The following is a 16,535-nucleotide window of genomic DNA, read 5'->3' on the forward strand; positions in this document are numbered from 1 at the left end:
GGGACAGGATGAAAAACTGCCTAAAACTTTGCATCATTCATTAAGCATTTCTATTTATCATTTTCTTATTCAATTACTAGATGTTTACAATAGTGGGAAAATGGCGCCAAGGTTAACTTCCTACTTACTTTTAGTTCAACACTGTTTGAGGAAGAGTTTTCTCCCTGTCACTGAAAATACTGTTTGGGGCTTATTCATGATGGCCCCTAACAGCCATCCAGATTTTATGACTAAAAGCTGCCTTGTGTCATGTATACATTAATGACAAGGCCCACAAAACCTACAGCTACTGATCACATGGATTTGAAGCCAATGAATTTGAATTAAGAGGCTTTCGTAGTGGAAAAAAAGGAAGTTATGTAATAATCAGTAAATAAAAAGAGAGGTTATTGATGACTACTATATCTACAAATAGCATTTTCCAAATGGTTTCTGAAGGTCAGGCTTATATTTGCATTGAAAGCTACTGGCACTATCTAGTAATAAAATCTTTATATAATCTTATGTACAATCTTTCAGAACAATGGGTTCCACGAAGTTATCTGAAAAAAAATTTGGTTTATGTATCGAGCCAATTTATTGTTTAGCAATTTGGCTCACTTCATAAATATGAAGTGGAAAAAAATATATTGCTGCAGCTTTGACTCTTTAGAGGAAGAGCTATCTAACAGCAAGGTTTCTAACCTCAAAGTTGAGGAACACTGCAATACAACATAGTATTTCCAGGCTCTTTAATTAACCTCCCTAGACTTCCTACACAATTTTTAGCAATTCAGCTCTAAATCTCAGTTTGGGGCCAGGCCTCTTGCTCGCAGTGATAAGGAACTGATTTATTACAGCAATATATAAGAAAATACTGAAGCCAGACACATTTACACTATTATTAGAAAGGGATGAGAAAGCAGGTTCACAGAGGAATCTGCTCCTATTCTTACCACATACCCAGGCAGGCCTGGTGTCACTCACTTTGCTTAGCTTCAGGGCAATAGGCACAGATTTTCAAAATACCTGCTTGCACGTTGTTCTGAGATCTTCTCTTTCCTGTCTCCCTCCCCGCCCCAAAATGCTGCACCTTTCACCCTGCCAACTTTGCAATACATTCATTTGAAGCTCGCCAACAAGAAGGACAGACAAGGGGTAGGTTTTGAGGTCGTTTTTTGCTTGTATGTGTGAAGGTAGGAGAAGGAGTTACACCTTAATTTCTGCAAACAGATGTAAACTCTTGTGATAACCATCATTTGGGGAACAGAGAAAGGAGCTATAAGAGCACGTCTGCCTAGGAATAGAGTGATTCAATCAGAAATGATGGCCAAATAAAACAAAAAAGCTCACTGGAAGTATTTGTTTTATTAAAGGTTCACCTATTACATGTTCCCCCATTTTTCCTTTGCTATCATCCTGATAGGGAAGTACACCAGAAGCTTTAAAACACTGGCTCAGCAAGTCTTTCTAGCATTGCTCCCATGAGTGTGATTTCTGGATCTATAGACATTTGGCTACACAGACTCAGGGGAGGAAACAGTTTGGCAGAATGCTGCATCATTACTAGGAGCAGCCATGGAAACAAAGGCAAGTAAATCTCAGCCAAACAAGACAAAGGGAACCGGACACAAACAGGCAACACTTACTACAAGTTAATGGATTATTCCAGAACAAGTCTTTCAGGTAAAGCATCAGTTTTAACTGGTATTTCATAGCAAGTTGTTTAAACTAGTTCAGCTCAAAGCACAAAATGCAGGACTTTGTACTGAGATCAGATATATCAAGCATAAGCGGGAGCTGTGAGCATCCCCATGCTTGTTTCCTTGCAAAATTAGAGGAAGAATAGACCACCTAATGTATCTTGGCTAGACAGACCCCATTTTTGACATTGCTACCGCAATAAACAAGCAAATAAATATGAAGGATTAATTACACTCAGCTATGAACTAAGACAATTGTTAACAGTTTTCACCGAACGAATTCTTCACAAACATTATTTGGAAAATCATTGCTCAGGTTTACTGCAGAAAACCAGCCAATTTCAGCCAAACAATTTATCATTATATTTATCGAACATAAGCACCGTAGCTTGACAATTGCTTTTTGCCATTTCTTCAATGTCAAGGATTACAGTAATAACAATTTACATAATAATGGTATATTAAAAAACCAAACCCAAAAAACAAACCAACCAAACATAAGGCAAAGAAGAAAAGGCTTGGAGACAAATGGAGCATTATATATGTTCTAATTTTGTGTCTATGCACTTCTCTGGAAAGACATTATCTGAGATAATAATTATGAATACCAGACAATTTGTGAACTTTTAAAAATTTTATTTTAAAAGAGAATAAATCCATCAATAACGATAGTATTAGCTTTACACGTACTGTAAAAATATGTGTTATTTTAAGATTACCTCCCGCCATTCATTATAGCAAATATTTGGCGAAGAGCAAGTTAAATGGCCTCATCTGAAAAATAAGCACAAGTAATGAATCCACATGACTGAGGTAAACAAATTACCTTTACTTATGTTTACCTTACCAATGAGATAAAGTGTGCATACACTCAGAGTACTTATTCCTCCTCATTTGAGGACAGTCTACCAACAGTCTTTAGTAGTGGTACCATATAATTTCTGTACTACTTTCTCATACTGTGTATGGGTCCTTAAAGAGATGTAATACTTGCCTCTTCAAGAAGACGTGTAACAGCATCTATGTCATTGTATGTTTTAGTCATCTGGCCCACTCTTTCAGCACATAAAACTACGAGGAAATAAAATAAAACATTAATCATACTGGCAACACTATTGGGGAAAAATATCCTTTAAAGGGAGTTTAGGTTTGCATACATTTTCATCTTATATCAACTTTTGGTTAAGTATATCAAAAGCTAAAAAAAATAAAAAATTAAAATCAAAGCTTCAAGTTAAACTGACAATACAAGTGTTTCTCTTTTATAATGAGTATTTGCTTTTGCAGTGGCAGAATAAACCGTTAAAACTGTCTTCTCTGAAGAGCAATGTCTTGAGTTTATAAAAATAATACGGATGAAGTGAAAAGAGATTGTTCTTAGACACATAATTAGGATTCTGTCATGTCATCTAGCCATTGTATTACGTGCAGTAGAATTACTCCATGAATAAGCAACTCGAATACTATTATTAACACTGTTCAACATAAAGATACGACATCATATAAAGTTGGTGATAACAGGGTTCTATGGTATGAGACAGCAAAGTAAATACAAAATGCATGCAAAATAATAAACAATTCTTACAATACCCAGACCACACCACAGTGGCCATAGTATCACTCATAAATATTTACTAAGACTGGATGGGATGATTAATCACCAAGGTGGAACCAGAAGTTTTGTTAGACTGAAGAAAGTAAGCAGAAGGTGATCCTTTAAGAAGCCAGCATAGGTGATCCTTTAAGAAGCTACACTGCCTTATCTAGAAGTGTGCAAGTTTTCTAAAAATCCACCAATAATCAGAGGAAACAACAGCACTTTCTGCTCTACCCTTACATTCTGTTTATTCTCAGCTACACCTATTCCTCAAACCCTGTAATTCTGAAAAAAGGGATTGTTAATAAAGTTGAGTTGATCATATGGACTATTGGTTATCAGGCTGCTGTAGCACAAATTGTTCCTTAGGGGATTTACTCCTGACAATGTCAGTTAAAGCTCAGTCTGACAAGTTGGCTAATGTTGCTCTAATGCGCATTAAGGGGGAGGGAGAGAGAGAGAGACAGATAAGGCCTATGAAATTTAAACAAAATTTTAAAAAATAGTGTATTGAGTACAGTAATATTAACAGGAAACATTTTGTCACCCTAAGGAAACAACGCTACTCAATTTATAAATATACACATACATAAATATACGGTTGATCACCACTAAGGCACATCAATAATATATCAAGTGCAACAGTACTTAGGTATCTGTTGAAACACTGGAGGTTTATTTTTTTCCATACTTGAACATCACAGAGTTGCTTGAACTACAGCAAGAAGTACAATTTGTTTCTGTTTGTTTTCCTGTTTCTGAGGATCAAATCCTGAAAACATTTACAATATTTAGTGACATCGGTAGTGTCAGTGAACTCCAAAGAATGCCATTCAAAAGTATTCAAAAGATAATTATCTGTTAGTTATTACACACATAATTATCTGACACTTATCCAAATAATTAAGTCTGAAAGCAGTAACAGTAAAAAGTTTACACTTCAAAGTAGTAATGACAAAAATTACATAGCAATACAAAGAATAACTATACCACTGCATAAGCAAAAATACAGTGCATCTGTCAATTCAAGCTGTATTAGTGAAAAGCAGACTAATCAGGATTCCTCAGAAAAAAAAACTGAAGTTACTTGCAGAGAACATCAGCTATAGTAAACAAAGGGGCTAAATAGAAGATTTCCATTAAAACTTCAAAGTCAGATGGTGTCATGTCCATAAGACTATTCACAATAAAAAAATTTAACATCACCATAAACCCAGTATTTTCAAACATAGTTTTATTGCATGACTTACGAACTTACTATCAGAAACCCGGACACCAGCAGTTTATTTCCCAAAACAACTGTACACTAAATAGTTCCCTTGGTTACAACATTCCCTCGCTACTATAAAATAATGTTTGAAACTGTCATTACCAAGCTCATTTTAACTCTGTACCTAGCACTAATAATCACCACTGATTTTGACTATGGCAACCTCATACCATCCTAATTCAGGTGAATGTATAACCTTCCTATCATCCAAGCTGATAAAAGGACAGTGCTCCCACAGACAGAATAAAGTCACTCAGCTGGGAGAAAGAGTGATGAAGGTTGATTCGTGTGGCTGCTCACGCAGCTATTCCTTCAGAACTTGCCATTTAATCTTTAACGCGGCAGGGTAACACCAGAGCCTTATCACAACAGACTTATTACTAGCAAAGAAATAGCAACCTAGTCATCAATAGCTTTTATATCTCAAAATTTCCATCAAAGTTCTGTTGGTCCCTGTTAAAACAGAGGTATTCATGTACTACTCTGCCAGTGTGGAAGGGTTTCAAAGCAGAAATGATATCTTATGCATCCTCTTCAACGTCCAAGTGGAAACAAACTTCAACAGACTGCATATAATAAAATGCGTCCTCCAGTCAACCACCTCCTATTGGCACTCAACATGCAACACAGCAGAAGTACAAAGCTACCAACTTCAAGGAAGGTTCTCCTTTTGGAAGGAGGGGAAACTTGCAAAGAGGTGTTGCTCTCCATCCCTCAGAAACCACGGTTTGTAGGGAAGAGAAGGTGAAAAGTGAGGGGAGAGAAAGCAATTCAGAAGAAGCATTTTAAAAACTCAGAACAGCGTCTAAGTATGTAGTTAGTCAGCCTCCACAGATTACAAGATAACATTTGGCCGATTGCTAGTGCAGTGATTTTGATCTCCTTGGTGTCCAAAAAGACTACCAAGTGAAAAAGACACACTATCTTGAATAATAATTTTGAGCTCTGATCAGTGAGGTATGGAGAGGGGGGGGAAAAAAAAAAAAAAAAAACAACAACAACCCCACACCAAAAAACCAAAACCCACAAACTCCACAACTCTAATGGATTTGCATAGTAGGTTTCTAGGCTGCTGCAGTGTCTGATGAATATGAGAGCCTAGTAACACTACCATAAAGATAAAGCAAGAGCAAATGAAGGACAACACTCTGTAATACAAAACCTACAGTGCCAATTTACTAATCTCTTTTTGCTCACTTGCAAATCAGTAGTATTTTTGCTTGAGGGTGATAAGAAGTGCAGTGTCTAAATGCATGCATACAAACATCCAAATCAAAATACACTTTGCACCTCTCCGTTTATGGAGCAGGCTGTTAGACAATAAAGAATAATAATTTAAAAAAAAAAAAACAAAACTCTACAGCAAGTGGAGGAACCATCGAATTCCAGAAACATAGAGCTAGAAAATGTGTTTTGGTAACTGCTTTGAAATGAATGTCACAGATCCAAAACAGGAAACAAAGAACAGAGAAAGCTTCTATCACATTATTTCCATGACAGCATTAAATACAAACTACCGGGGACATATTTACGATTCAAAGTATTTGGCTTTTTAAAAGCCAAACACGCAAATGGACAAATGCTACATAGATCATGTACTTCCTCTGCCTTAAAGTACCTAGTACCATCTTCATACCCTCTCCAAGCTTGCAAATTTTTGGGTACCCACATTTCTGTGTTTCCCAATGTGTGTACAGCTGAAAGGATGTGCTCTGCATTTTGTTCTCATCACCTCCTTAACGCAGCATCTGGCTGGATGCTTCTTTCAGGCTCTGAGCTTCACACTGACTAAAGCACTGGTTCCCAAGCTGAAGATGCTCAAGGAGAAGGGAGGAAAGTATGTACCTTCCTGGATTGCTCCCTGAAAGTCACACAGCCATCTAGTATGCTGCTTAGGGACAAGTATGTTTCCAGGAACAGGAAACACCCATGGAAGGGAAGCGGAGCAAGAATACCACTATTGGGAACTGCTGCAATGAGCCACCACCCACCACACAGGGGATTCAGGTGGAAGAAAAAAAGAAAAAAAAAATCAAAGGAGACAGCAGTCGCAGGTGTCATCAGCCCCTGTATCCATCCCACCACCCACCACACAGGGGATTCAGGTGGAAGAAAAAAAAGAAAAAAAATCATAGGAGCCAGCAGTCACAGGTGTCGTCAGCCCCTGCATCCATCCCTCCTCAAGGCATACCCCCTCTTCATTTTTGAGACCTATCAATCAAGGTCAAGTTAAAGAACTAGAAGAGCGCAACCATGGCTGAAGAGCAAAGCTCCGTGCTCACTGCTCCTCTTCCCATCTATTTCCAACTACTGGGAAACAGAAAGGGTATAGGATGTTATGGTAAAGTTTTGGTAAAGTTTCACTTTTTGGGCAGATAATACTGACCTGTACAGAGTCTGACAGGGAAGGTCCCAGTGCATGGGGATTTCTGTACTACCAAAATTGATTTCCTCAGAAACTACATCAGGATAAGGGAATACTGTTTAGGGAGCATGGAGCACAGATCTCTGGCAATTTTAATATTGATGCTTCTTATTGGCAAGGTGGCAGCAGGGGACAAATTTCTTGCTTTTCTTCATAATAGTTCCCTACACAAAGCCTTTAACTATGGCAAAGCCTACTATACTCTTGATCAGTCATGAGAAGCCCTGCCTCACAAATAGCTTCTGTCTCCCTCCCCTCTGCTCAGAGCTCTGTCCAAACACTGAAGATACAATGGCAAGTTAATCACATCCTAAACGTCGCATGCCAAGACATACAGAACAGACGCAGTAACGCTGACTGACCAGCTGTGCTCCTTACTGCTGGATAGCACTTGGCAAACATTTAGCAATCAGAAACCGTGGCAGACTTGGACTCCTCAGCTCACATTGGTTTAAATTCTGAAAGTACATTTTTGCACTCCAAGGATAAAGCACTTGCTAAAAATCACAACTTTGGTTCTAGAGCCACCGATAGTTATGCTCTGGCACTGGTTACTGCAAGCTCTACATCGACTTGAGCCAAGCACATGAGGAATTCTGAAACTGTGCCATATTATGTATATTCCCTTTCAAATAAACTCAGGAAAATTATACCTAAAATGTGCCGTCAGCTCTGTTACTGACCCAGACTAGGAAGATTTTACATGTTTAAAGGTAAACATGGTAGCTTGTCCTCCACAAAAGAGGAGTTTTTGGCAACCCTGGCTAAGCTGGGGCAGAAGCTTCAGGCCTGCTGTTGCCTGTCACATTTGAGACAGTCCCGAGAAAACATGTTCATCTAAAGAGCTTAAAAATTTTAAAAGACTATTGTCACCAGAGCTTGAAGAATGTGCTTTTGAGGCACAACGTGCTAAGAAGCCCAAATTTTAACACAACACACCAGCAGTTCCTCCAGCCTCCCCCACTACTCCCCAAGCACAGGAGCAGGTCAGTCCCTCCAGAAGGCAGACGGGGAGTTCAGCGGGTGGCTGTGACCGTGGTTAGAGGGATAAAGAGCCATCACAGCATGACAACTGCTTCACAACTGTCAAGTCACACTGTGGGCGAGCTCCATGGAGGAGTCTGGAAGAACATAATGTTGTGAGCAATACACAGTCAGCAAGTACATACTAGCACAGTGAAAAATTAACTACTGTAGGTTCAATAGACAATGCCAATAGATTTTTTTTTTAATGTTAGACTAGCTTACTGTGATTTCAATGGTGTAGTTTGCAAATTAATCTTTTAATATTAGGGTGCAGTTACTGATTCTTCTAGAAGAAGAGATGTTATCTTGCCATTAAGCTATGGTTTGAAGGGTGTTTGTTTACTGCCATTTCTCTCATACAGTATTCAAATAGCTTAGTAAATCCAATATTAAGCCCCACATACAAACCTATGTTATTACTTAATCTCAGGTTTGGGGAAAAAACTCTGCTGTTATTTGTTCTTTAAAGCTGAATGCCCAAATACTCAAGTTGGTAGCCACTTCAAAGTACTTTCTCTAAGCAGGGCATGAACTGCAACAAATTTTCTTTTGATGAATGAAGAATCAAGTTAAAGAAAATTTCAATGAGAATGTCACATGCTTTTCCCTTCTATTAGTATAAACACAGGTCAAATGTAGTAACTTGGAAAACACAGCCACAAAGTGAAACTAAGGAGATAAGGAAAAAAGCCTGGAGAGAACTCACCATCACCTTAATGCATACACCATTTACTGATACAGCTCAGCATAGCTCTTCTCTTAAAAAGTAAAACTCTTCTCACAGGAATTTCGATTACTAGCCATTGAATTACTGTCTTGACATTCTCCTCCATCCATTTATTGTCAAGAAATGTCTGGACTACAGTCCTTGCAACTAATAAATGGACTGAAACCAAGACCCGGACTGTAAATCTTTCAAAAATCCTAAAATGAACTTAGAAGCCTGTATTAAAATCCATGCATTGTCATCTGTCTCCTCCTCTTAAATACATGATCTTTTCCTATTCCAGCTCTTTGGGAGGGATTGGCTGTGCCAAAGCTTTCAAGAATTACTAGTCTCCATTTTCTTTGCTTTAGTGTTTAAAGATCCCAGACTCCTGTACGACTTCCATTCTAGTCAATGTCTTTGTAAGATAAAACAGGTATTTTAAATTTTCTGTAAGTCAGACCCTTGGAGTGCCTGAACTTGAGATTTTAACAGTGATCACAAGACTTTTTTCTAATTAAACGTGGCCTAGATCCTTAGCCTGCATTTACCCAGTACTTCAGAACTTCTAATCTAACTGTTACATGAGTAAACTGAAATAGTAATGACTGGCTGCCATCACAGGTCCTAAACAGGTAATAGTCTTTTCCTGTTCTACTTGCAAAAGCAAGATTCAAAACACAGCCCAGTTTCAGAATTAGCTGACCCAACCAAGGAAAACTGAGGCTGTCCTTTCACAGCTCAGGTTTTTTTATCAACAAAAACTGAGTAAACACTATCAACAGATATCCCTGCTCAAAGTTGCACTGCAGTCAGCTCAAAGACCAGTTTATCAAATTAAAAGTACGTTGCTGTCAGGCAAATTTACAACTCCAAAGCAATGCACTCAGTCTAGGACTGCTCTGCCTAGACCTTTATGAAGGTGCTTCCCATACTCAATCAAGAGAGCCGATTCTGTAACACTGCCAGACATAATGCTAGTTCTGTGACAGAGGCTCTAGAAACATGATTGAGAGCAGTCACAGGATCTAAGTGTTGGGACAGGGAAAAACTTCACTACATCAAAATGACCCTGGAAATAATAGATAAGTAGTGAGTACACATTCTGCTCATGGAATAGGCCAAACAGTTAAGGAGTCTTAATTACACAATTTTTACCCCCTTCTTTTCAATAACTATAAATGGTTCAAGTGAAGCATATTCTCAAGACTTTCCATTTGTCATACCAAATTTATAGCCAGATATGGCTAAAATGTTTCTTTTGTTCAGCATGAAAAGGCTACATGCTGGTGTTTCCATCGGCTTTACTTAGAGAATGGATTGACTCATCCCCAAGACAAATACTATCATTTATAAGTGCACCCACGTGCAAAGATACAGAGAAATACCATATATCATTTTTGTGCATCTGCGTCACTACTACACTGAGTGTGTAGGTGACCTGAATGTATAGGTGGAGGAGAGAAGGCATCTTTAAAAGGCATTTCAAATAAATACTGAGCTTTTGAGGGGAAGATATTGTAGAAAGACAGGGCTAAATTTATCCCAGGTGGAACTCAACTTTTTTTTTCTCTTGAAATCAACAGGAAGAGCTTCGGACTGTACTTAGATCTGCATGAAAGGTAAAGTGAGCAGAAAGAATAAGAACAGCATGATATATGTTTTAGCAACCATTTAATCACTAAAAATATACGAATCAAACATAAAACATCAGTTGGCCTCTCTCAGTAAGTTTCCTCCCCACCTCAATCCCCAGTTTTAAAGTTTCCTTTTACCGGTATTCTCTCCAGCACCTTTCTATTTTGCACAGACACACAAGTTCTCAGCTTCCTTCAGAGACCCACAACAGGAGAGATGGATAGTTTATTCACTGAGTATGACTGAAATCCACGTGGAATATCTGATTCTGAAGAAATCTTTCCTGTAAAGTCCTATACAAAAGGATTCAAAGAGCACGTTACATCCGCTGAGGCTTTGGACCCAGGAACTATCTCCCATGAGGTGAATAAGGGTGTAAATTCACAGCAGGTCACATTCTCTGTGCTAACTATCTTTCAAAGCATCTTTACACCTGCTTTATGATAGTGTATTTGGAAATACCAGCTCTCTACCACAAACCCACCATTTTGGAGTGAAATTTACAGCACATAAAATAACATAAAGGGTGCATTTAGCTTTTGGTACCTGAAGCCCTGAAAAAAATTGCCAGACTGGCTGGAAGCAGCCCTTGAATGGGTATGTTCTCTATACAGCAGGTGCACAGGAGGATTTTCAATGCACATACATTCACATTCACACCCTAACAGGCCAGTTGCCTGCAATACTGCAGGTGCCCATTATTTCCACAAAGTATGATGAGATTTTTGGGTCATTTGTTTTGTTGAAAAGTTAAGTCACAAGACCCAAATTTCTGTTTATGTGATTTCAAGTTCATGGATAAGCACAACATTGTTGTCCTGGTTTTTTTTACTCGTTTTTAGAAGTACCTGTTGGGAATGACAACCTAACACACAGTTTCATAACACACACACATAAGATGTACATATAAAAAATGCACTACATTTCCAAAGAAAGATAATTTCCCAAATCCAGTTTTGTTACAGGAAAAGGTATATTGCATAGCCTACATCTGTCAATCACATGTTTCTACTTTAAAGAAGTGTACATAAATTAAGATTCATCCTATTCATATGAGTATTTTCTTAGTATTTCATCCAAATGTACTGGCTACACATTAAAAAAAATTGTGAAATTTAGTAGATTTAAATCCACAAACATCACTCAAATCACTTCTATGTTGCCACGTTCTACTACCATAAAAGTTTAAAACCAAAAGGTGGAAAGTACCTTCTTCCAAGATATCAAGGCTCTGCCTGTTAAATGTGCGTTCTCTCTTATTTTCCTTTTCGTAGTCATATTCAAAGCTTTCCTCTTCATTTACTGACATTGCTGAAGTTATCCCAGATAGACACGATATGATGCCTTAGTCCCACAGGAGATGGGAAGTCATTCCCTTGGAGGCTGTATTTTTGGGGAGAGCAAAGCAAGGTCTCCGCAAAGCAGGATACCATCTTTCCCCACTCACATGCTCAGCCAGGGAGCTCCTGAGCAACTGAGTATTTGTCCTTAGCACAACAGCTTTGTGTTGTACAGATGGGGTGGAGGAGGGAAGAGACCATCTGTCTAATAATTGCTAGAAGATTTATGTTGTTCCTCATACCAGCTCCGAGGGTAGCCACTTTTTACTCAACCGCTCTACTAGCATATTTCAGACAAAGTAAGTGGGCTGAGAGCCCCCTCCCTGGCACTCCTCATGTCACCAAGGTTCTCTCTCCTCTGCCCCTGCTCCTCCAAGTGAAGTGGTAGCTTCCCACAAGTGTCTCAGCAACACGGAAGTCTGACCGTCACACCCCGAGAAGGGTGTGCACCTTCGCAGAGTTAAATCACCTCTCAGGTTGCCTAATGCTGCCAAGTAACAGATTTCACAGGAGTAGTGAACAGCCAAAGCCTGCACACATGCACACGCTAATCCCATCAAGCGGAGAGATCTTGGAAGTTGGGGCTATTGTATAGTATGGTCTGACTGCAGTATCCACCACACACTAAAACCACTGTGTGAAGAATTGGGCTAGGGGGAAGGGAGTGGGTGTTTGGGGCTTTTTTAATTGCTTTTACAAAAAAGACTACTCTTGTACAAAGCATTTAACTGACATCACATCAGCTGTCAAACACCATGTTTTCTACAGTAATCTTTACTCTTCTGTCTGCTGTGGGAAACAAAATACCTCAAGTCCACATATGGCACCCTCGTGCCTTTTCAAGGGCGCACATATCTCTTCTCTGTTCAACAACAAAGAAAACTCCTTGTGCTCAGACCTCTTGGTTTCCAACAGGTTGTGTTTGCTAAACTGTACTACACACATAGGGTAGGTTAACTTTCTTATTTAACTTTTTGCAGCTATGGATATTTAATACTTGACAAGTTGCCTCCCTTACTTTCAATGGCAAATAGGCACCCCTTGCTGCTTGCAGAAAGCATTCCTATCTGCACCACAAGGCAAAGCGGTTGCAGGGAAAGTGTGGGCAATGCAAGGCAGAGGCAGCTCATCACCCTCTGAGGGGACAACATTGCTAGGGAGGAAGACAAACAAACATAAGCCAGCAGAACATAACAGTTAGGGTCACGTAGGAACAATTTCTCTATTACCATTTCTCTAGTGGTGTGAAAGTATGAGGTAGTACAAGATGGGAAGGAACTAATTTTACACAATGAGTTATTCTGTTTTAAGTTTTAAACTCTTGATATTTATATACAAACAATGTAACAATGTTTATATAAACAATAGCCAAAGGATATGAAATCCACATAAGTGCTTGCTAAGAAAAGGAACACTCATTCCTCAATAAAGAAAGATCTTCCTACTCAAACTTACCAACTTGACCTTTGACTGCCGGAACTTACTGCAATATTCAGCAGCAGCCTCAAGAACTCAGTTGGGGAAAACAGGATTGTCCCTTTCTCCCCTTATCATGACATTAAAAGATGTAATTTTAATAATAATGTAATAGGGATTACTTGTAGTTTCTGATCCCTTAGAGCTTTTCTGCGTCTTCATTTCTCCCCTGTAACAGTGAATCAAAACTCAAAAAAAACCCTTAAAAAAACAGACAGTAAGAGTTTTAAGTACCTGTTTGCCATCCCGTGTCAATTTACCACATTTCAGTAACAGCTAGATAATGGAAATTCAGAGAGTAACCAAAACAATAAGTCATTTTAAAAGAATACAAGAAGCACCTTTTAAAGCTTAGGGCCAGAAAAGTCCACCCCACCAACCCTGTTGACATACTATGGTTTAAATATTGCTGACAAGTGTTCAGCTATAGCTAACCAACTAGCTTATAAAGGAGAGCAGAGCAGTGGCTGACCCACTGAAAACGTGCATGTTTCAGATGCCCAATATACATGACAATATAAGGAGAGTAAATGAATATTCCCACAAGCTGACTTCTGAACTGTGACTCATGCCAACTCATGCCACACAGAAGGACTTTATGACATTCAAAAGCTGAGAGAAAGATAAGCGTTGCAATGCCTATTTTGATATCAGCATATGATAAATGCTGATGCAAATTCATAATGGGTGGAGAAGGAATGTGTACCGCACCCTCACACTATCAACTCATTTTTAGTGGCATTCTGCATTAAGCCCTTTTACTAGTGCATGAGTATTTACTTGCTAAAGATTAAGAGCCAGGTTTCCAACCAAAAAAAAAAGCTAAATTGTATATGGTTCCGAAAGTACACATTCTAATCAGAAACGATTCAAAAAGAGATTTTTAGTATTTTCTGTAAACACATACTCAGGGACTTAAAGAACATACCAGATTGAGCATTAATTTTTATGGGTTGCCACTTCAAGGTAAATTTGGCATATTTGCTGCAATCGCCACTCTGAATTAGTAGCTAAAGACATTTAACTCCTTTCAGGAAGCTTGCTAAATGAGTTGCAATGCTTAAAGCACACAGATGCACTTTTCCTATGTAATCATAGAATTACAGAATCAGTAAGGTTGGAAAAGACCTCTAAGATCATCTAGTCCAACCATCAACACCTCCATGCCTACTAAACCATGTCCCAAAGTGCCACATCTACACATTTTTTTAACTCCTCCAGGGATGGTGACTCTACCACCTCTCTGGGCAGCCTGTTCCAATGCTTGACCACCCTTTCAGTAAAGAAATTTTTCCTAATATCCAATTTAAACCACTCCTGACTCAATTTGAGGCCATTTCCTCTCATCCTATTGCTTGTTACTTGGGGGGAGAGACCGACACCCACCTCACTACAACCTCCTTTCAGGTAGTTGTAGAGAGTGATAAGGTCTCCCCTCAGCCTCCGCTTCTTCAGACTAAACAACCCCAGTTCCCTCAGTCGCTCCTCATAAGACTTGTGCTCTGGACCCTTCACCAGCTTTGTTGCTCTTCTCTGGACATGCTCCAGCAACTCAATGTCCTCTTGTACTGATGGTACACAATGCCTGCACCAAGGTACAAACTGCCTTCAGTAACTTTGCAGTCAAACAGAAAACACACAAACCAGGAGCTAGTTTGAAGAAGGGTGAGGCTGGACACAATACAAACAAACCCTCATATCCTGACTCACTATTTCCAAGGAACTCCAGTACATTCAAATAATTTTAACCTTCCTTTATCAATAAAAATATGTAGACTTGTGCACATTTAAGCACATTAATTTTGACCACAATTAACTAATAACAACAATGCTGCATTTAGAACAAAGTGATTCTGGGTAAGCAAACAAGTCCTAAAAACAGCAGGTGAAACAGCAGCACCCAGATTTAAAAATAGGTTGATAAAGAAATGTGGGTGTTTTGGGGTGCGCTTTTCAGGGAGGGGGGATAAACTGGTCATTGAACATCTGATTTCTATTAAGATGTACAGTCAGAGTTAGATTGTTCAAATGTTTACAGGTTTTGCATGTTTCCCACACTTTCAAAATCCCACCCAAATTATCTTCTCTCACTCAACCAAATGGACAGCACATTACTTTTGCAGAAAGGGAATGAAGCAGGATGAAGTGGGAAAACACTTCTCTGGAAATTTAGCAGCTGAGCAGAATAAAGAGGAAAAATACCTCTATACTGAAAAATAAGCCACATAACCACAACATACACGTAGAAGTAGCTTAGGTCTGACTGGATGAAGAATAGAAAGTTAATAGAAAAACAGAATTGACACGGCAAAAATCAGAAAACTAGGAAAATGCTATCAATGATTACAACCATATTTATCAAATAAAGAGATAAAGGATATAGGAGCAAAACAAGAGCAACCTGAATGAGAATTTTAGCTGCATACCTATAGAGCAATGGCTGTTTCAGAAATTGCATGCCACAGGCATTTGTAACATTCTCATAGATTTAGATGGCATACCCACCGTCAGCATCCAGTTTACATCCAGAGTAACACCAGGGTTACTCTGTCCACAGGGATGGAGACAAAAGGCGCTAATGTAGGAGGGAGACGATGATTCATCATAAATGCCCAACCATCAGCCAAGCTCCTACTGTAAGGGAGAAGGTGTCAAGGGAAGCATATTTTAAGTAAAAAGGTTGACTGTGCCACCCACAGAGCTGGCAGATGTGTGTTTGTGAGGTTACCTGTAACTGTGGTGCACAGAGAAGTAACATGGAGAACCAAGAACTCTCAAAAAACTGCAGCAGGGAATGTGAAATATTCTTCTAATGCTACCTTAAAGGAGGGAGAAAAAAAAAGAGAGGAGAAAAAAAAAGAGAGGAGAAAAAAAAAGAGAGGAGGAAAAAAAAAGAGAGGAGAAAAAAAAAGAGAGGAGAAAAAAAAAGAGAGGAGAAAAAAAAAGAGAGGAGAAAAAAAAAGAGAGGAGAACCAGGAGGACACAGTGTCACATCTGCAAAGGCACACTAAAATAAGCAAGGTAAGGATAAGTAATCATGCTTAAAGTAGCTGAGAGGTCAAGGAGAACAGGCATTAACATTGTTAATTATTGTTCAGCTAAAGAGAAAGTTAGGGAGCTTGCTGATAATTGTTTCAGTGGAGTGGAAAACAGAACAGAGGAGAGGAGCACCAAACAGCAACTGCAAACAGAACAAGAGATGAAAACATTTCAGCGTGAGCAGGAAGAAAATACAGGTAGGGGTTGAAAGTTATAGAGAAAAAGCAAAAGCAGGATAAGGGGTGCTGGAATGACCAAGAGAGTGAGATGAAGTTGCTCAGGCAAACATAAAAGGGGTTAGAAGCTTCAGCACTTGTGACAAACAGGGCACGCAGT

General features: G+C 39.0%; 1 protein-coding gene across 9 annotated transcripts in view; it reads right to left on the reverse strand.

Moving 5' to 3' along the window:
* The window catches only part of TRAK1 (trafficking kinesin protein 1), a 139,090-nt gene that overhangs the window by 39,242 nt on the left and 83,313 nt on the right, over nucleotides 1-16,535 (reverse strand). For all 9 annotated transcript variants that reach the window (XM_072853752.1, XM_072853753.1, XM_072853755.1 and 6 more), the window contains one exon: nucleotides 2,677-2,753. In XM_072853752.1, coding sequence (XP_072709853.1) covers nucleotides 2,677-2,727 — 51 coding nt within the window. In that variant the 5' untranslated portion in view covers nucleotides 2,728-2,753. The remainder of the gene's footprint in view (nucleotides 1-2,676; nucleotides 2,754-16,535) is intronic.

The sequence above is a fragment of the Ciconia boyciana genome, chromosome 2, assembly GCF_034638445.1.
Source record: "Ciconia boyciana chromosome 2, ASM3463844v1, whole genome shotgun sequence".
Taxonomy (NCBI): Eukaryota; Metazoa; Chordata; class Aves; order Ciconiiformes; family Ciconiidae; genus Ciconia; species Ciconia boyciana.